At 40.6% G+C, this 22,039-nt stretch overlaps 1 protein-coding gene and 1 pseudogene across 1 annotated transcript in view; one reads left to right on the forward strand and one right to left on the reverse strand.

The window, feature by feature from the left end:
- The window catches only part of Cradd (CARD and death domain containing adaptor protein), a 165,586-nt gene extending 149,917 nt beyond the window's left edge, over positions 1-15,669 (forward strand). Inside the window, exon 3 of the mRNA XM_076853207.1 lies at positions 14,941-15,669. Within this exon, the coding sequence (XP_076709322.1) occupies positions 14,941-15,242 (302 nt within the window). The 3' untranslated portion in view covers positions 15,243-15,669. The remainder of the gene's footprint in view (positions 1-14,940) is intronic.
- On the reverse strand, positions 5,716-6,525 carry LOC143397364 (small ribosomal subunit protein eS8 pseudogene; annotated as a pseudogene).
- Positions 15,670-22,039: the final 6,370 nt, after the last annotated feature.

A 22,039-nucleotide genomic window follows, 5' to 3' on the forward strand; every position in this document is an offset into this window, starting at 1 on the left:
TGACTATGTTGGTATAAAGATGAATATATTAATATTATCTATTCTAATGTTTTCTTTGACCTAAAGTTCATTTTTTCTTCTGGTTGTAAAAGAAATTTTAAAATTTTTACAGTGCTCCTCCAAAAGTATTGTGAGCCCTAAGCACTGTCTTAGCGGATAAGTTAGCCCTGATTACAAGCTTTTTTTTTTTTTTTTCTTCTTTTCAATTTTTAAAATTGCACTTTTGTATTTTAATGTCCATATCTTTTTAATAAGGGGAAAATCCACTCCACATCCATAAGAGCATCTCTATTAAACTCAATAAGCATCTGCATATTTGATAGGAATGAACTGAATTATCCCCAATCTGTATCAGCCACTATTCTGAATAAATGATAAAAGTTTATAAAAGCTTGGTAAAACAGAAATATAGGTCCTTTACCTAACTGATTCATACCAACTGCATGGCCTGAAGTTCTGTAGCTTTTGTGAGCTCTCCAAGGCACCAACTGATTCACACCAACTGCATGGCCTGAAGTTCTGTAGCTTTTGTGAGCTCTCCAATGGGCAAATTAGCATTTACCCATTTTTATTTTTTGACAGTTTATAATGATCATGGAATATCATATTTCTCCACCTTTATTCCCCCTTCCTTTCTATAGCAGTACAAAAACTTACTTTCAGCACTCAGTGGTCTAAAGGCTTAATGATAAAAGGTTAGTGGTGTTCTAATGGCTTAATGATAAAAGGTTAGTTAATGTTATTTCTAATTCAGATTCTCATGACTTTGTTATAAAAATGATGCACACTCATTTATCCAAGAAAAGTAGAAAAAAAAGTCACAAATCCTATCAATCAGAAGTAAGGCTTAGGCTAGGGATATAGCTCAGTGGTAGAGCACTTGCCTAGTGTGCATGAGGGCCTGGGTTCCATCTTCAGCACCATGAAAAAGAAAAACAGAAATAAGCTTCATTAGCATTAAGTGAACATTTGTCTAAGTGTGTTTACAAATGGGAGATGGATGGGTGGGTGGATGGATGGTAGCATACACAGAAAGAGCTAGCCAGCTAGACAAAAGTGCTTTCACAAAACTGGAATGAGAAATTATAGTTATGCCTGAGTGGTTAAAGTGATAGACTACAAAAGTGAGATTATATGATATGTGCTAATTTTTAAATTTAAAAATCATTACATTTAATTTTAGTAGAATTTAACTAGAGAAAAAGAAACTAAATGAGAATTAAAGAATTTCTGAATTTTGAATAAACATTTTTTCCACAGTAAGAATTTTTTTATGTATATATATATATATTAGGTTAAGAAAAGAGATGATGAAGAACTTGCTAGTTTGGGTTTTGTGTTTTTCCTCTTGTAAGTTTCTGTGGTAGACACAACTGTTGGTGTTCACACAGTTCTTGCCTCCTTCTGGGACAGAAGAGAATCATACTTCCTCACTCTCTTCAAGTTAGGTATGACCTTGTGACTTATTTAGCCACAAATGTGTCACTTATGAATGGATGTGTACAGTCTCCAGTCTCCAGTTCCTCACCCTTTCTTCTCCTGCCTCAGTGAGCTGGATGCTCATGTTCCTGCAGGAGGTCATATGAGCAGTGCACATGGCCCTGCGTGGAGGGTACTGGAGTGAGAAACGAATTTGTCAACTCACTGATGTCCCCGACTTGGTCTTAGACATAGATAGCTTAAAGGTCTGTCCTGCCATTTCCTTGTAGACCATAGTTGTGTCCTCCCTGCCATGATAATGGGATCATAGGCACACTCACTCTTTCCTTTCTCCCCTTCTAGATGTCTGTGTGTTACACTGTTATTTTCACATAGTCAAGGTCAAGGTATATAATATTTATGTTCTATTCCATAATCCAATCTTGATTTTCATTTGTTTTTATTTTCATATTGTCAAGGTATAGAATGTTATATTCTGCTCAGTTTATAGTTAATTTTATAATTAAGTGAGTTCAGTGCCCAGTACTGATCTTTTTCTGTTACTGATTCTGAGAGGCAGATCAAGGGTTTAGTGGTGATCACCAGGACATAGAACTTTCCACCCCAGAGGAGAGATTTTCGTCATTTGCATTGTTTAGAAATGCTGACACATGGCTGCATGAAAAGCAACTGACTTTTAGTGGGGTTGATGCTGGTTTTAAATTCTCTCTATAATTCTTCCCTTGTGGCCTGTATTGAAGCAAGCCTTTTACCTCCCCCCCATTGCTAGGCCGCTGCTGGTACCTGTGTTTTACTTACTGCACTGACTAGATTGTCAAGACTTTTAATGGAGGGTTTATGAATGGTGAATTTCTGAAGTTTTTTCATGTGCAAGAATATCTAAGGATTACCTTTATATATGAATATAATCTTGGCTAGAAATGATAGTCAAATACTTTGTTTTATTCCCTTAGAATTTTGGAGGAATTGCTTCTTTACCTTTGGCACTTAAAGTATGGTTGAAATTTAACCAGGTTATGTCTCATAGTTGATTGTTCCTTATCTATTTTTCCTAAAAACAGAGTGTGCTCTTTTGACTTATTCTATTACTTATTCGTCTTAAGGATATTTTCTTATATTAGATCTTTGAATATTTGGGTCTGAGTTTTCTGCTGCAGGGATGCCCATTAACCTTTAAAGGGATGACATTTTTCCCTTCACAATATGTATCAATGTTACCTATAATTTCTGCCTTTTATCTCTGATTCCTTCAAACCTTTCTGAAGTACAGTTTGGGGCCATATTAATTTTATATTAGCTTCCTAATGATGCGGTTTTGGTCATTGATTTGTGATTTTAGTCTGGTCAGATTCTTTCTAGATTTCATTTTGTTATGTGATTGTCTTAAAGCTCTAGTTTCACTGTATTCTTGTTCCTGTTCTCTTATTAAGTTGTTTCTGTAACACAAAATACTTTCTCTTATTTCTTGGGGATTGTAGATTTTGGGTTTTGGCCATTTTCTTCCACATAACATGCCCTTCTTCAGCTATTTGTTAAAACAGCATGTTACTCAACAGCCACGTCCTTTCATTCCATCTTGCTACTGTGTCCAGCCTTTCAGTGCTCTGATCCCCTGCTATTACTTCTTTTTGACCCCCTTCCAGCCCCAGTGTTTCCCGCTGGAGAACCGGGCATTTCTGTCCATTGCCTTCTACTTATCTGCACATAAGGCAGAGCAGTGAGGGGGAGCTGAGGAGCTGAGCTCCGCAGTTGTTTATGAGAGAGCTGCGCTGAACTGCCTGCGCCCTGCACTCTCTCCTGAGACACAGGAGGCGTTTATTCATTCTGCCAGAGAGGTCAGTCCTTGCTGTGCACAGTTCTGGTCTCCCCAGCCCTCCACATTGCAGTTACATCTTCATCTTTACAGTCAAGGAAGATGATTAAGAAGCCCCACTTCATTTGTCCCACTTCAGATTTTGAGGATTTTAGAGTAAATCTCTTAGAATTGAGTTTTGCTGAATAATTGATCCAACTTCAGGAGGGTAGGAATTGGAAGGTGATTCTGCCATCTTTTCTGATGGGCTTCTTTATTATTGCCTTTGTTCATTTCCTTAGGTACTGGGGGATGGAGATGTGGGATCAGGCCTCTCTCTACCCTATTTACCCTGAAATCATCTTAAGTTCTTTCTCTTTTCAAATAAACATGGATGTGGGAAGGGGAAGTTCATTGTGGCCTAGTTCAGTATAGAAAGGGGTATCTCTAACCTTGACAATATTTTACTATTTGGAATCATCCTTCTTTTTAATTTTTTATTCACTCCTAGATTATGCAGTTTCTCTGATTTTTAAGTGCTAAGTGAACTAAAAGTAGGAACACTTGGTAACACTGTAGCTATAGAAAACAGAGTTAAGTGAATATGTTAGAATTGTAATAATTTATTCCTTTTAATTTATTTCTCTATCCAACAAATCTCCAGTGAGTGACTGCTATGTGCAAGGCACTGTTCTGGCTGCCTGGAATACATCACTGAGCAAAAATCGGCAGAGCTCCCCTACCAAGGAGGAGTTTACATTCCATTAAGACTGAAAACAGGGAGAGTGGGGCGTGGAGGACAGCAACATAGTAGAGCACATCTGTAAAATATACCGTAGGGTACAAGTTGATGTGTGGACAAGGAGAATCAGAGTGGAATGGGAGTTGCAACTGAGAAAGAGGGTTGCAACTGTTGAGAAAATCCATAGGAGAGTGTTTTGGGGAAAGGGCTCTGTGGCCCAAGGCTGGCTGGTGCAGGAGGAACGACATACTGATGGAGCTGTGTCAGGTCTGTGCAAGAGTGAGAAATGACTGGCCCAGCAAGTTGTAACATGAACTACTAAAGTTTATTATACAGTTTGGAAAAAATTTACTGTACCAGAGACTCATTTCACTGTCCCCCCATACTCCCACACTCCCCCCACAGAAGGAAACCCTATGTGTGATCCTCACACTTCACAAAGTAGAATCAGATAAGCAAAAATCATTACTGAAAGCCCCAAAGCTTAGTTCCATCTTAGAAAACATGTAGAGAAAATTGATGCAATAACAAATGATTAATTGTTGATGTAATGGGAAGTCAAAAGAGTAAGATGTTGCATCTAAATGAAGCCTTGGACTTCATCTGGTTTTCTTTTGCAAATGAGAAAACAGTCTAAGAGGCTAAATGACTTATTCCAAGCTATGTGGCTAGCTAGTGGCAGATTCAAATTTAGATAGTGCCCAGGCCTGCTTGTCCTTAGCCAAAGGGTGTCCAATCTTCCTCCTGCCTGTTAATTCGGTGAGAACTCCATTATTGCTAGCAATTTTGTTGTTGACCTTCCCAGACTTGACAGTCAAATGAAGTTTTCCATTACAATAAGTAGGATTTATTTGTATTTTGCAACATGGCCTTGTTCTTTGGAGGAGAGTGTCACTTCATCATCCTGGAAATTGGTTTTAGAAAGACCAGTTGATTTCTCCACCTCACTGGAAAACGCAGATTCTTCCCTGTGATTATCTGTCACAAAAAGGACTTCTAATTAGTTCTCTTTTGAAGATGTCTTTCTTTTCTTCCCAGGGAACCAGTCCCTCAGCCAAGTTGTTTCTGTACAGCCAGTGCCCTTGGGGACCAAGGTTAACACAGGAGTCCTGGGAGGTGGCAGTCATATTAGCTTGCCCAGCCTGAAACACCCTCCACCCCACACCACAAACCAGATCAGCTCCCATGTTGTCAGCCCTAGGGAGGGTCACGAGACAGCTGAGTTATGGTGTGGTTCTCACCTTCCCTCTGTCCCTTCCTTCATCCCTTATTTCCTTCCTCACCTGCCCTTTTTCCCCTTTCCTGCCCTTCAATTTATGGCATATTGTATTTCATTAACTGATCTATGAAAATCTCGTCTCTCTCATTCATTTATGGCTTTCATTTTTATTGCCATTCCCTGTCTCCGCCATAGGTAACTTATTATCTATTTGTGTAAGTGGTGTTTTGAACATTATTTTTAATTTTATTTGTTATAGATCTCATTCTTTTCCTTACATTTTTGGCTCTGTACCACATTTTTAAAAATTTTTTTAGTCATTAACAGACCTTTATTTTATTTATATGAGGTGCTGAGACTCGATCCCACTTGCCTCACATATGGCAGGCAAGTGTACTACCGCTAAGCAGCAGTCCCAACCGCCCCTGTACCACATTTAGTCCATCCTTTTCTTTCCTTTTTTTTTTTTTTTAGAACAATAAACACCTTTATTACATGAGCTAAGACAGAAGGGAGGAGGACTTATTTGCCCTTCTGGGCTTTGATTTTCCTCAGATAGAACTCCAACTCCTTGCCTTCTAGAACACAGCCATCTGCTCGGCCACACTGTCCTGGTCTTGATGCAATGCAAGCAAGAAGCTTGCCCTGCTGGAACTGCTCCTCCAGAAGAGTGCTGATTTTAGCATTCTTCTTCCTTTCCTCATGCTTCTTTTGAATTTTCTTAGACCGCTTTTTGTTTAATATTTTTTCCTCCTCAGGAGTCAGCTTGGCCCCCTTCTTGCGGCCCAGGGGCAATGCATAGTGGGACTCGTACCACTGTCGGTAAGGTGTGCTATCAATGAGCACAACGCAGTTCTTCACCAGGGTCTTGGCGCGGACTAGCTCATTATTAGAAGCATTGTAGACAATATCAATGATCCTTGTTTTCCGAGTACAACACTCAGAGCCCCAGGAGAAGTTCCCCACATCCAGCCTCAAAGCACGGTACTTCTTGTTGCCTCCTCAAACTCTGACAGTGTGTATCCAACACGGTCCAATCTTAGTGTTGGCAGCAGGGTGTCCCAACTCATATTTCCGCTTCTTGTGGTAGGGCTTTCTCTTGCCCCCAGTCTTGCAGCGCTTGTGCCAGTTATCCCGAGAGATGCCCGTTGCTCGGCGCCAGCTGGAAAGAGCTAGTCCATCCTTTTCTAACTCTGCCAGTATTCTTAGGACACTTTCAGATTTCTTTATCTCTTCCACCAATGCTGGCCTCTTAGATTGCTTCAATCTCCTTTCTTCCAACAATGTAACCTCGTATAAAAAGCTGCATACACAAGCCTCATGAATCTGCATGAGCAGAGAAATATAAAAGACTGTGAAATAAACTATATATAAAATATACATTACATTCCGAAACAGGATTGCTGAGTTAAAGGGTATATGTATATTTGCTAGCATAAAGAATGAAATGTTGTACACGGCAGCCTTATACATGCATGTTATGGGTCTTTTTCAGAAATGTTCTTGGATGTTTATAACTAGGAACAATATAGTACATTCAGTTTACCTACACTGCCAGCTTGCTATCTAAAATGATTGCCTCGTCTTCATTACCACCAGCAGTGTATAAATCTCCCTGTATCACATCCCAGCCCAAACTTGGAAGCTTTCGGTTTCTGTGCACCAAAAGTGATTTATCATTGTTTCCATTTTAGTTTATTAAATATTTGCATTTTAGCATCTCTTCATTTGTTGCTTTGATAATTCCTCTAATTTGAATCAACTGTTCATACCTGTGTCGTTTCCTGTGTGGTTTATCTTTCCAGTTGGTCTTCAACAGTACTTTATACATTCCAAACAGTAGTCTGTTGTTGGTGTTAGACGATATCAAGTGTCTTTCCCCATTTTTCTCTGTCAACTTAGATCATGGTTTCTTTTGTTGAGCAGAAATCTTTAATTTTGATGTGGAAAAAAATTCATCTTTGGGGGGATTCATTTAAAAAAAATCACTTCCCATCACAGTTTATAATGATACTCTCACATTATTTTCCACTTTGTATAGTTTCATCTTTCATGTTTGGGCCTTTGTCCTTGTTGAATCTAGCCACTAGATGTTTAAAGAATGATGTCAAAGCCACGTTTTCTTTTTCTCTTTATAATAATAGCTTCTACCAGTTTGAGGAAACTTTTTTTTCCACTCTGGAATTTTAATTGTCATTATATAAGAATGATCATCTTTATGTTATATGATAATGTCATCCTACCTAGCACATGAATGACCCTCCTTTTATTCAGTTCTTGCTTTAAGTTTTTGAAATTTTAATAAAAAATTTCCCATTGAGACCTTATACAGCTTTTACTAGTTTAATTACGAGATCCTTTATACTTCTTATGCTTATTTTGTATTTTGTATTTTATTATTGCTAGAATGTTGAAATTTGGTTTTGTCAGGTTTTGTTTTAAGTTGATCTTGTAGCTGACAATTTTGTGTAATCTTATTCGAATGAATTGTTAATTCTGGTCTTTTTCTGGTCATGTTATCTGAAAAAAGTGATAGTCTTACCTCCTCCTTTCAAATGCTTATATCTGATTTCTTCTTCTTTCTATCATTGGACAGGTCCTCCAGTACCGTATTCCACAGTCTTAGTGGTAGAAGGCATCTTTGTCTTGTTCTCATTCTTAAAGGAAATACATTTAGAGGTTCTCCATTAACTCAAGAGCTTACGGAACCTTATCAAAATTTTCACCAAGTTAAGAAAGCTCCTCATAATATGAAAATTTGTTAAGAAATACTTTTTAAATCATAGGCATTAATCTTTGTCAAATGCTTTTTTGCACCTATTAAGATAATGACTTTCTTTTTTAGTCTATTGGTATGTTGACTTAATTGGTAGAGTTTATGATATTGAAAATTATTTCAAGCCTGGGATAAGTTCTACTTTTTGGTGATATGTTATTTTAAATATATATTTAAATTCAGTTAGTTAAAATTTTATTTAATATAAATTAAATGTTATTAAAATAATAACAAATAATAAAATATTGTTTTTAACTTCTGAAATTATAACTGAATCAAGACTATAATTTTTCTTGCATTCCTTCTGTCCTATTTGGAATAAACATTGTGGTGACCTCCTAAAATCAGTTAAGTAACTTTTTTCTTTTTCTATTTTTTTAAACTTCTTGCATAAGATATGATTTTGTTGTTATTGTTGTTGTTAGAGGAGAAAAAGGTTGTTCTGGTTCATGGTTTCAGAGGTTCAGTCCATGGTCAGCTAACTCCATTGCTCTGGGCCCAAGATGCAGAAGATAGATAATTAAATGAACCTTCGATAGAGCTCACCTGTAAAACCCTCTGGTCTAGGGCTCTTTGGCAGGGGAGGGTTTGTTTGCCATTCCAATATATTTAATACTTTGGTCTATTCAAGTTTTTAGTTTTTTTCTTGCACCAGTTTCTAGCACTTGTGAGTGTTTAGAGATCATTTCCCAGCAAATTTATACTCCTCCCATCCTGTCAGAAGACTTAATTCCCTATCCTTTGGTTTTGGGTGTAGCCATGTGTTTTGCTTTGATGAATGGAACATTAGTGGACTTGACGTGAGCTGAGGTCTTAAATGTCCTTGAGGAAGGGGGTTAGCTTTTGACTCTTAAAACATGGCTGCACTGGAAGGGGACTCTCTTAGCTCAACTCTTTTTGTAGTCTATCAAACCTGAAGCATGGGACACTTCCATCAGTAACAGTGGCTCACAGCCAACTAAGTTGGGGCAATTGATACATGACCAGACTTTCCAGAGAAATGTGTGTAGTTTTTTAAAATGCTAGACCATGTCCAATTGAGTTACTGTGATAAAGAATTCATATCCACTAAAACATCTCTAGTCATATTGCAAAATATCTAAAGTTTAAAAAGAAGTATATAGTTTAAAACCTTCCTATTATTCTAGACCTCTTGCTGCAGATTCAGCTGACTCTCTTAACAGATGTTTATATGTCTGCCATGCATTGCTCAGTCCTTGGTCTTTAGCCTCTGAATGGTGCTTTTGAACCCTGTGCAGTTCCTCTTCTCAGGCCCCCTTTAAGGTGGTCACATATCATAGAATGCAGAGTAGAAAGGGGAGGTTGACCATTTAGAAGCTGGTCCACACAGAGCACTATGTCCTGCCAGGAGTAGATAGGGAGTCCTTCTGCACTACAGGAAGAGATGACTTTATTTATGGAATGAAAAATCAGAAATACAAAGCTACTGGAAATGGTGAGTTGGAAACTTGACTTGGAAGACCTTTTAACCTCAAGATTATGACCAGTTACTGGAAATGTGTACATCAATTTCCCTTTTGTATTCAGCAGGAGCTAAAGGTTTGGAGAGGGGGCTGCAGAGGTAGAAGACATGATCTCTGCCCATAAGGAGCTTGGGTGGCAGCAATGCTAAATATAAAACAAGGGAAAGTTATGTTTGAAACTTTTAGACCTGACTCTAAATGCAATAGGAATTAGAAAGGAGACTTTTAGTTTTGAGGCCAGAATAGCTGTTGATAAATATGAATGAGGGTAGAGGAGATAGTTGGAGAAAGAGGGGCAAATTATGCCATTTTCATCCATGTAATGATCCCAGAGATGGGGATGGAGGGGTGAGAGAGTAAGTGGAGGGGATGGGAGGGCTAGTGGCCACCCCATTCCGTAAGTGGATCCTTGGCTTGTGGTAGGTGGGTTTTCAGCATATGTTGTTCTTTTTGAACCAGGTAAGTTTTAGCTTCACTGAAAATGAGATTAAAAGATGGCATGAAAGATTTAGGATCTGTATAAGGGAGAACATTTTGTCCATATTTAGAAGTTTTAGGCACTAGAGTGGACTTTCTTATTCCACAGTGTCTCATGATTCTTAATCAGGGATAGTCCTGTCCCACCCCAGGTTATGCGAACTTGTGTTCTCATGGTGAGGTGGGAGGTATCGCTGCAAGGCTGAAAGGCAGGGGTGCTGAAGGCCTGTGAGGTGTAGGGGACACCCTGCACAGCATGAAGTCTGCCTAGAATCCATTGGTGCACCATGGACACACACTGACTTCCCCGCCACCATCATTTGGGTTCCACTCGTACAGTTTTTGCACATCTATGTACCACCTGTACCATTAATTTAATGTTTTTCTTTAAATTTACTTTTTCTTTTCAATTGACTTTTTACCATTCTATACCTGGTCTTTTATTTACATATTTTAACCCTTGTGATTTGGGGTTTAAAATGCTATAAAATAGATATGACTCTTATAATGCAGAACATTTCATCTACCTAATATGAGCATACACATCACTAATGGTATGTATTAGCTTTGAAAAACAGTGGCCCGGTGGTCACACTGGATTAATTTGTAGCTTGGCCTCATTTTACATAGTGTATCCTTAGAAGTTGACACTAAAGCCTTAGGACTCATTTTTAAGTAACCTTGTATTCAGCAGAATACACAAGTTAAAAGGGCCTCATGAGGATACTTTTCCAGATAGAGGTCAGATGGCACAGACAGCTGCTCTTGCCTCTTGGTGTATGTAAAGCTGTCTGGTTGGAAGGGCTCCATTTGCCTGGCAGGCGAGTGTGTATGTGCCAGTCATCTTGGCCCAGCGTGTCTATGGACTTCTGTCTGCTCCCAGTTACCTTCTCCCTCTGTGGACGTGGCACTATTCTCAGAGGGTATGTGACCCTGAAAGTGTGGAAGAATCAGAGCAAAGTCTGTCCTTACTGCCAGACAATTGGCTTACAGCATCTGTTGCATTGAGAGTTGGCCGCGAGTGAGAAAGATGACTGAGGATAGGGCCACAGCGCAGCAGGCGCTCCCTCCCCTACTGCCAGTGAACTGAACTGAAAAGCAATCACAAACAAAAACGGACCTTGCCCCCAATTCACCAGCAGCCAGTAAACTAACAAACAAAAAGGGCAATTACGCTTTGTACCAAGCCCCATGACAAGTGGAGGGCAGGGAAGAAAACACCCCGCCTCGGCCGCTCAGAAGCAGTTCTGGGGAAAGAAGGTGAGGAATTCTATTTAATTAAATTCTATTTCATTTTTATTTGAAATTGTGGTAAAATATGCATAACATAGAATTTAATTTGTAGCCATTTTAAAACATATAATTCAGAAGTGTTAAGTACATTCACATTGTTCATAGCACATTTCCAAAGTTGTTAACCATCTTGCAAAACTGAAACTCCATATCTGTTAAACACTGACCCCTCACTCCTCCATCAGCCCAGGCAGCCACCATTTTCCGCTACTCTAAATACCTCATATGAGTAGCATCACACGGTATCTGTCCTTTTGCAACTGGCTCATTTCATTTAGCATAATGGCCTCGAGGTTGACCAATGTCGGAGCACATGTTAGAATTCCTTCCCTTTTAAGTTTCAGTAATAATTCTGCTATATGTATTTACCACATTTTGTTTATCCATTCATCACTGCATGAAGCAACTTGGGTTGCTTCCATCTCCTGGCTATTATGTTTAATGCTACGATAAGCATGGTGTACACTATCTCATCAAGCCCCTTTTTAAATTATTTTGGGTATATATATCCATAGTGGAGTTGCTGGTTCATATGCTAGTTCTATTTTTTTATTTTTTGAGGAACTACCATAGTGTTTTCTATTTTCCACAGCAAGTATACCATTGACGCTCCCACCAACAGTGCACAAGGTTCCGATTTCCCCACCTCCTCATCAGCACTTGTTAGGTCTGTCTTTTTGGCAGTAGCCTTCCTAATGGATATGAAATGGAATGGAATTTCTAAAAGAGCCAAGAGAAGAATTAGAGCAAAAACACAATTCCAAATTAGAACCAGAAAAAAAATAACAAAATACAAAAAAAGAGGTAGATGAAAGTCAAGTGAATAGCCTAGGGGGAAATTGTAAGATGACCTCAGGGGGTAGATTAAAGCAGTAAGAAAGAAAAGAGTCATGGAGGATAGACAAAGCCATCCAACAGGCAGAGCAGAAAAAGAATGCAAAGATATAACACAAGAAGGTTTTCTGAAAGAAAGAAAGAACTGAATCTTTGGTCAGATGGTCTTACCACATACCAGGAAAAGCAGATCTAGACAAGCAAAGATATACCCTGATATAAGGCTTCCATGTTTTGTACCCCTCAAAGAGAAAGCAAGTTACACAAAATGTTAGATAGACAAGTGGTACCAGAACTCTCCATACTGGCATTCCCTACCATAAAGTAGGAACAAGATCTACAAACTTGTAAGGGGAATGAAATTATTTAAATAATATAAAATTATATTTATAATTTAAAAATAAAATATTAAAAGTAACTTTAAAGTTGCTTTTCTAAATATGAGTTATTATTCCAATGAAGGCAATAAGTAGACAATCTTAAACTAAAAAATCTCAGAGAATATTGCAACCATGGACATTTCTTGAAGAAAACTATCTATGAGGAAAGTGACCAGTTGACACAAATCAGAAAAACAGACCCAGGAGCAGGAAAGCCATGATTGAAAAGCAGTAACAACAACAGAAACAGTGGTGAGCTTTCAAACCATTGTGGTCTTAACTTGGGAGCAAGGAGCTGTAGCTTATTGTCACAGAGACATAAAAATGGTAGTACCTTACAAAAAATGACACAAGCAACAAAAGTCAAGAGGTGTGAGGAAGAATGAGAGAGGAAATATAAAGTGTTAATTATAAAGCATGGATAAGAAAACATTTGGTTAAACTCTTAAAATTTTCATAATTTATCTCCATTAAATTGTGCATGTGTATTTTTAAGTCGTTCATTGCTAGTCAGAAAATATTCAGTTTTATGTCTGCTTTTTTTCTTCTGTTAAATTTAAACAAAAATCAAATAGCTCTTATTAGGGAAAACCTCTTAGATATCAATGATCTCATTTAGAATGATAATATATCTGTCCTTCTAACAGTGTATGTGCATAAAGAGGTTTTCAGAATGATGTTCGGCACATGTAAATACAACGATGAGATATTGGTTGATTTGCTTTCCTCATTGTAATTTTGCTTTCCTTGAATTTTTAAATGCACTCATTTTTATAAAACCTCCCACATTTTTACAAACGCCAAAAAATTATACTGTTCATATGAAACATTGCTTGATATTATCATCATGATTGTAATTGCCTCTTAGTCAGTTTCTCATTGCATTGTTGATAGCAGCTGAGATAAAGGAGTCAGCCTAGTGCATACCAACAGATGAATGAGTGAAGAAAATGTGATGTGTATATACATAACCGAGTATTATTCAGCCATAAATAAGAATGACAATCTGTCATTTGCAGCACAGTGGATAGGACTGGAGGGTGTTAAGTGAAAGAAGCCAGACGTGAAAAGAAAGCACTGCATGTTCTCTCCCATATGTGGAAGATAACAGTCAACCCCAAAGTAGGATTGTGATCACTAGAGAATAGGAAGAGGATGGGAAGTGAGAAGGGAAAAGGGTAGTTGGGTTTGATCAGTGCACTCTGTATACAGGTCTGGAAATATCAACTGAACCCATCAATATGTATAATTAGTGTGTGTTAATAATTTTTTTAATTAAATCATGGTGTTGACAAACACCAGAAAAAGTCCTTGGCAATATTTTTGCAACTAGTCCCTGAGGTATTGGCAACTAACAGCCTCGAGGCCAAAGGCAGGGCGGTGGGAACAGCAGCTCTTCTTACAGGATGCCTTTTGCCTTCTTATTGAGTCATAAATCAAAACAGTAGTCTGAGGAGCGTGAGGTGGATTGACCCGAATCCCCTCCATGCCGGTGGGTAGCAAGTGCAGCACCCTGTGCCCCGTGCAAGTGTCTGAACCTGGCTTGAGCCGGGGCCATCAGCATCGCATTTGTTCCCTCTGACACTGTACCTGGTGCCACGCGCTCCCCTGCTCCCTCTGTGCTCTCCACATACTTTCCTCTGATGGGAGGCATGGCTCTCCCCTTTCGCCCACCTCCCCTTCCTCTTGTTCAGGGCTTTGCCTTAACCTCCTTCCTTTGGAGAGCCTCTGGCCACACTAGGACAGGATCCCCTTTGGAGTAACATAGGGCACTGCTTGTTGGTGTCAGACACTTATAACTCACTGTCACATGTGTTAGCAGACAGGAAGCTAATTTAGGAAGTGCAGGGTCAAGTTTTCTTCTTGCCCCTGAGCCCAGAAGAGAAACAGAAGGGTAGCCAGGACGGGTAACTACACTCTAGTGGCCTTTGCTGCTACGGGCCCCACTATCCTCTCTTCCCTTGCAGACTCGACAGTTTATTTTGTCTCAGCAGGCCTCTTGGCTCCTGCTTCGCCAGCTGCACCTGTCATGTTTGAACCATCGGGAGAGAGGGCTGTTGGCTTTAGGCCTTACCCCCACCCGCACCCATGTGAGCCCTTCCTGCAGGGAGGAGCATTCACAGCCCAGGACCAAGCCCCACTGCTGGCCCACAGGCCAGTGCCAGGGGAACTGGGGCCTGGACAGACATTTCTAAGTTCCCTCCAGAACTCCTGGCTTGGCCTCTGACAAAAGAGATGGAAGTGAAAACAGCTTGCTACTAGCAGCATGTACAAGGTCATCCTCCGTGTATGTTTTATATATAAAAGAAAGGAAATAGACCAGATTATTGTTTTCACACTTGCCATGGTGAACACTCTCAAGATGCTGGGCGGTATTTCTCAAGCCCTGACACACCAAGGCTAGGATCCCCACCATGAGCAGTTGTCTTGGCTGCCCACCTTTCTGTCTCTGCCTCCTGAAGTGTCTGTCGTGTGTTTCACCTGCGTGTCTTTTTCTCCTCAGGTGATCGGACGCCTGGGCTCCCCTCACACATCCTCAACAGCTCCCCGTCAGACAGGCAGATCAACCAGCTGGCCCAGAGGCTGGGCCCCGAGTGGGAGCCTGTGGTGCTGTCGCTGGGACTGTCCCAGACAGATATCTACCGCTGTAAGGCCAACCACCCCCACAACGTGCAGTCACAGGTGGTGGAGGCCTTCGTCCGCTGGCGGCAGCGCTTCGGGAAGCAGGCCACCTTCCTGAGCTTGCACAAGGGCCTGGAGGCCATGGAGGTGGACCCCTCGGTGCTCCAGCACATGCTGGAGTGACGCCACCCCGTCAGCACTGGGGAGGGCCCCAAGTCACTCGTGCTGGGTCCTGACTCACTCAGACCAGGTGGATTTTTGTTTTTTCTTTTCACTGATCCTTAGATGGAGAGAGAAAACAGTTTCTACTTGACTTTACTTAAAAAGCCAAATTACTTAGCATATCTCCTACATTGGTTCAACAATTGATTGTTTTTAATTGCTTGAAGATTGTGTTTTAATTGTAGTTTTTAACTGTGTGGTTGTGTTTTAATAGACCAGTAAATCATAGTGGTTCAAAAAAAAACAAAAAACAAAACAAAACCACCATGTTATCACATCACATGCAGGTGTCCCACATATAAAACTCCACCCTCCTGTTGCCTGGAAACTGAACTGTGGACTTTGTTCTTCATAATGATGATGATAATAAACAGTGAATTACTATACATATCCTGTGCTCCTTTCATGAGAAAGTGTGGTGTTTTTTCCTCATTCTTATATTGCAGAGATTAAGGGTATATAATTATAGTATCGTTTCTTTGGAACAGAATTGATAGTAACAATGAAATGCTTACTTTCCCCAGTCAACATAAACAGCTCAGGCAGGATGTCCGTATTAAACATGAGACACCAAAGCTCCCTGCAAAGACCAGTTCAAGTGCCAGCATGCACACCCGAGCCCTTCATCTTTAAAAGATTGCTTAAGAAAATCTTGTGCTGTTTATTTAAAACATTAAATTAGGGCAAAAGGGAGGCTGTGGTCTTTCCATTAAGGCTGTCATGACTGAAGTGTGTTCCTGAGGAGAGCGATGGAGTCTTCTCATCTCACTTATCACAACGTGTTGTTTATGAAATGCTTTCCTCTTTTCAAGGCTTTTTCCGATATGTGATCTCATCAGGTCCTCTCAACAATTCTATGAGCAGATATACAATAGTGGTTGGCCTCCTCCTACAGAGAGATTGACTGCTGGTGTGAGTGAGCTAGAATGCTTCATGTGGCTTCTCTTCCTTTCCCTCTTACATGCTCAAAAGGGACAGGAAGAGTCCTGCTCCCACCTACTAGCTGCATTGCCTTCAGCAAGTTACTTGCCCTCTCTAAGCCTCGGTTTCCTCATTTGTAGAATGGGGAAATGACTGTACTCACCTCCAAGATCTTCCTGATGATTAAAGTAACAAAGTCTAGGCTCATCCAGAGCCTAGAGTAGTCAGTTCTTGGAAAATGGTATCTGTTCATTTGCTGCCATGGTTGAACATGTAGTTCACAAAGTGAAGAGCGCCTGAAGATTTGACTCGGAGGGGGAACTATGCCAATGCATTTAATTACCAACCTTTAAAATATGTGATTTTATTAACTCTACAATGGATCTAAATGAGAAAAGCACAAGCGAAAATTCCCTATCCGTGATCTGTCTTCATTAATAATTGGGCCATCTATTTAATGCTTTTTTTTCCAACAGGAAAAAAATATATACTTTTTATCTCCTTACATTATGAAGACAAGTAAATAGAGTGGTAGAGTTGAACAAGCAGCAGGTACTCAAAAAGGTGACCATGGTGTGTTGACATCCTGTCAGTCATCTGGTACCCATATCCCTTTTACTAGAAAGATCAGTTATTCCACAGCTCATTCATTCAATGAATGCAGTCCCAGAGGATCATCTACTAGCCTTATCAGCCCTAATTTTCCATCTTATCACTCGGCCAATAATTCATTATCTTGTAAGCCTCTCATACTTTTGTCCACATCCCTATACCCAGTGATAGACTGTACTTCTATGGCATCTTCAATAAATTGCTTGTCATTTTGAATCTTGGACTCATTATTTGGCTCTCTTCCCCCTGGATTTCATAATAGAGAGTTGCTTTAGCTTTTGTTCTCACCACTCAGTCACATTTATGGATGAGTGAATGTAGGTGGGCTCTGCTGTGTCTGGCTATCTGGTATCTTAGAAGTGGGTCTGATGATTAGCTGTATCTTGCACCCACCATTTGTAAGGAATCTGTCATGCACAAAGACACTTCTGTGCTCTGCCAGTAGTGAGAGACAATTAGTGAAGAATAAGGCTGTGAAGCGCTGACAGGTTCAAGGGGGCCATTAGAGCTCTGGCTTATTGCCTTTAACAAGCAGGTTGTCTCCTCCTCCAAATGGCAGCCTCAACTCCCTGGGCCTGCTCATGTCCTGCTCAAGTTCTGCAAAGTGGGAGAACAGAGCAGCTGAATCCCTGCCTTATTTTTACCCCTGGCTGTGAAGATCAGTGATGCTACATAGCGTCTGCTGGCCTCCCAAGAGAATTAAGGAGGTGAGCTGCCTGCAAGAATTCCATGTGTTTTTGCATGGAAGAATATTCTACAATTCCAGAGTCTGTCTATCCCCAAGAAAATTATTGGTAAGTGCAGTGGGGCAGCAGGGCATTTGCAGAGATTAAAGAAACAACAAAATGTCAACAGTTTTCCCCCACTTTAGATTGGGGTGTTGCAGGGGGGTAAGTATGTGCAAGTGTGTGCATGCAAACATGAGTGCCTTCTAATGCTTTCAAATCTGTAACTTTTATTGAATTATCAACACAAGTAAAGTCCACATTCATTGCATCTGTTTGTAAAAAAAGGAACAATGAATTATGGGGGGTGGGGAATAAGAACTATCCATACCCCCATCTTCCAAAGATAACCTGTTAGATTCAGCTTTGCTGTGTCGTCCAGCAAGTTTCTCTGCCTGCACATTCTTTTTATAACAAGAATGAGGGGTTTATTGTACATGCTGCTGTATTGTACATGTTTCCTTCAGTACCACACCAGTAGTTTCCCACATCCTTTGTGTTTGGAACACATTTTCAAGTCCCATAGTTTTAGCAACACCTTTGAAGAGATTAGAAGCCACTTAGCTATTAACTAACTTCACCAATGGCGATCACCATCAAAACATCCACCACTTCATTTTTTTCTTGGTCCCCCTTTAGCACCATGTCCCTGTCCGAGTGTAGCTCTTTACTGCCCATATTGTGTACTCTGATGTCCTCAAGTAAGAAAGCTGTCTCAAATTTTCAAAAAAGAGCTGGGGATGTAGCTCAGTTTGTCCCCACTATGGCAGCGTTAACAACAAAATTGATGGCACACTTCTAAAGGATTGGTAGACCTGTGTGTTGCTACAATCCTACACCATAGCAGCAGCACTCCTCTCCTATACATAAATATGCCACTCCTTATTATCCCCTTCCCTATTGGGCGGATGTTTAGTTTTTCTTTGCTTTTTCGTTATTATATACAATGATGTAGGCAGGCTTTGTGATGCACACCTGTAATTACAGCTACCGGGGAGGCTGAGACAGGAGGATACAAGTTTGAGTCAAGTCTGTGTACCATAGTGACCCCTCTGTCTCAAAATTATAAAAGTATAAAAAGGGCTGGGGATTGGCTCAGTGCTAGAGCATTTGCCTAGTACATGTGAGGCCCTGGTTCAATACCCAGTCCTTCAATAAACAAACAATGATGCAAGGGAAGTCTCCATTGCAAAATGTCAACATTCATCGAGGGTACAATGAACTGGATCCCTGTTTTGTTTAACTCCAAACATGTTTTAATTTTGTTACCAATTAGATTATATTATAGCAAACAACCCCAACATGTATTGGCTTCAAACAATAAATGTGCTGGCTTAACACATTGTCACCCAGCCAATAATTCATTATCTTGTAAACCTCTCATACTTTTGTCCACATCCCTAAACCCAGTGATAGACTGTACTTCTATGGCATCTTCAATAAACTGCTTGTCATTTTGAATCTTGGACTTACTATTTTGCTCTTTTCCCTCTGGATTTCATAATAGAGTTGCTTTAGCTTTTGTTCTCACCACTCAGAGCCACATTTATGGATGAGTGAGTGTAGGTGGGCTTAACACTTTGCCCACACTTAACTCAGGGTTCTGTGAGCAGCCTAGGCTGTTGGTGGAGGCCAACTCAGCTGACCTCTGCTGGGCTGGTTTGTGAATCTGTGGTCGGCTGAGGCTGGATGACCCAGAGTGGCCCCACTTGTGTGTCTGGCTAGGGGCAGGCATCTGCCTGGGGCCACAGAGGTGTCTAGGTCACATGCTCTTCCCATCAGGCTTGCACAGACTTCCTCATTTGGTGGTGGCAGCAAAGGTCACACAGGCAGCAAGAAGCAAGCCCTGGTTTGGCCTCCACTGGCCAAACACTCTTTAAGCCTCTGTTGGCATTCCTTTTGCTAATATCCTGTTGACCACGGGCAGTCACATGAGCAGCTGAGGGTCATTGTAGGAGAGCTCTACTCAAAGGCATGGAGAGAGGAGTGGAATAATTGGAGTCCCCTTTATGCAATCTACCACAGCCGATATTTTAAAACTGAGATTTCTGGGCCTGTTGAAAAACAAAGTTTGGCTGCTCTGGTTCCCCCTCCTGATATCACTGGGCAAACCCTTCCCAGCATGTCACCATCTCTCCAGTGACAGACCACTGTCCTCTACCCACCTCCTTCCTGTTTTTGCTTACCAATAGAGCCAGGATGATTCTTGGGATAAACTCCTCCTAGGAAAATTTCTGGGTTTAAAGTTGCACATTTTTAAAAACTACTTTTGACTTTTTAAAACTTTTTCAACTTTTTTTTTTTTTTGTCCAGAAAAATATAAGCAATCTGTTTTTTAAAACCATTTAGCCCCCACTAGGCTTTAGTGGCCCTCTGTGAAAGTTGCTGTTGGGGCGTGTGTGCGCATCCAGCCCCACGCTCTCCTGAGGCAGCAGGAGGAATCTGCTTTCACCCCTTTCTCTGGGAATCCCTCCACCCCAAGTGGTAGTTTGGGATGGAGGCTCCTTTCATTCAGTTCTTCAGAGAGGCTATTATAATCCAGTCTGTCTGCTAAGTGGGGAGGTGAAAAGATGGCCAATAAAAAAATCCCTGCCTCCTGGGGCTCATGGTTTGACCAGTGAGTCAGACATGAATCCAGCATGATGGGATCAAGGCCACACCTGAGTAAGCAGAACAGAGAAGGAACAGAGTGGAACGTGGGAACAGAGGAGAACTGATTCCTCTGCCTTGCTTCTCAGGTGGTGGGAGGCCTGGGGAATAATAAGGCTCCACCACTCAGGCAACTTACTCCACCTTTTTGTGCAAATTTCCTCACATGTAAAATGTGTCATAATAGTGCTCACGTATGTTTGCAGTGAGAATCCCATGAGCTAAAAGGTGCTGGGGATTGGCTCAGTGTCTGGCACAGAAAATGTTTCACTAGATCATTGAGCTGGATTATTTTTAGTTCTTGGGATTTTTTTTCCCCCTAATATTCTTCACCCTCCCAGGGCTCTGAAGAGTTTGAGGGTAAAGCCACCTTTTGCTAGGGTCTACGGAACAGCAATGGAAAGTGCATAGTCCTTCAGTGCATAATCAGGACTCTAAAGACCTATGAACTGGTACCACATATTCAGAATCCGGGTGGGAGTCTGATCCAACACTTGGCACTCATTTAGTGAATCCCAACAGCCATGGCACAAATTCTTGCTGATTACAAAACACTGCCCAAGTTACTGGAGATCCAAAGATAAATAAGACATAGTCCCTGCCCCACAGGGTCTCAGCCTGCTGGGGAAACAAGAGCCAGCAACTATGACACTGTTTGGCCAACACAGCAGTTATGTTGGCCACACAGGAGGTGACACTTCTAGTGAGCTTTTGTAAGTTCTTCCCAAGTTAGTATATTAGTCCCTGTGATGTTCTAGATATGAAATGTCCCTCAAAAGCTCATGTGAGACAGTACAAGAATTTTCAGAGGTGAAATTATTAGATTACGAGTTTTATAACTTCATCAGTGGATTAATCCTCTGATACTGATTATTTGGGTGGTAACTATAGGCAGGTAGGGTGTGGCTGGATGAAGTGGGTCATGGGGGTGTGACTTTGGGATTGATATTTTGTTCCTGGTTATCGGAACTCTCTTTATTTCCTGGTCACCATGACCTGAGCTGCTGCCCTGCACTGTGCCCTTCTGCCATGATGTCTTGCCTCACCTTGGGCGCAGAGGTATGGAGTTAGCCGACCATGGGCTGAACCTCTGAAACTGTGAGCCAAAATAAACTTTTGCTCCTCTAAGTCACTCTTGCCTTTTGATCACAGCGATGCAAAGCTGACTCAAACGGTCCCCTTAGGGGAGATTAATGGACACTAGAATTCCATTTAATGTATTATACATCCAGTTTGACAAATGACATCCCTTGCCACAGCTCTGCAAAATGAATATACCTCCAAAAGGCTGTCTCAAAGCAATTTTTTTTTAAATGAAACCTAGTGACAAATGCTGTCCTCTTCAGTATAGCAGTGATATGAAGAAGCATGTGGTTTGTTTCACCACCGTGCAATCAGGATCAGACTTCAGGTTTTAGACATTAGGAATATTTTTGGATTTTTCTTAGACTTTCTTCCTCTAAGACTCCAACAAATTCAAACTAGATGTTGCTGGCCTACAGGGAATGTTTTTAGTAAAATAATTTTCTATTTACTTCTTAGAACTACAAACAACTCAGGAGAACAGGGACGTCTATCTTGTTGGCATTTACTATTCTTATAGGAAAATTAAATTCTTATGAGGTTACGGTTCAGTGAGCCAATTTAGCTTTGTCTTTGCTTTGTTAAAACTTGTGCAGAACATATGGCAATAATTCTGGTAGCTATTGTTAATTCCAAGCACAGCCATGACATCCAGGTTTAATACTTAAAAAGAAAAAGAAAAAAAAAAGCAGACCCAACATCTGGGAAATACTCACATGTTTCCACTGCATTTTCACATTTTATCTCTAGCCAGTGTTGTTTTAGAGT

Source organism: Callospermophilus lateralis, chromosome 4 (assembly GCF_048772815.1).
Source record: "Callospermophilus lateralis isolate mCalLat2 chromosome 4, mCalLat2.hap1, whole genome shotgun sequence".
Taxonomy (NCBI): Eukaryota; Metazoa; Chordata; class Mammalia; order Rodentia; family Sciuridae; genus Callospermophilus; species Callospermophilus lateralis.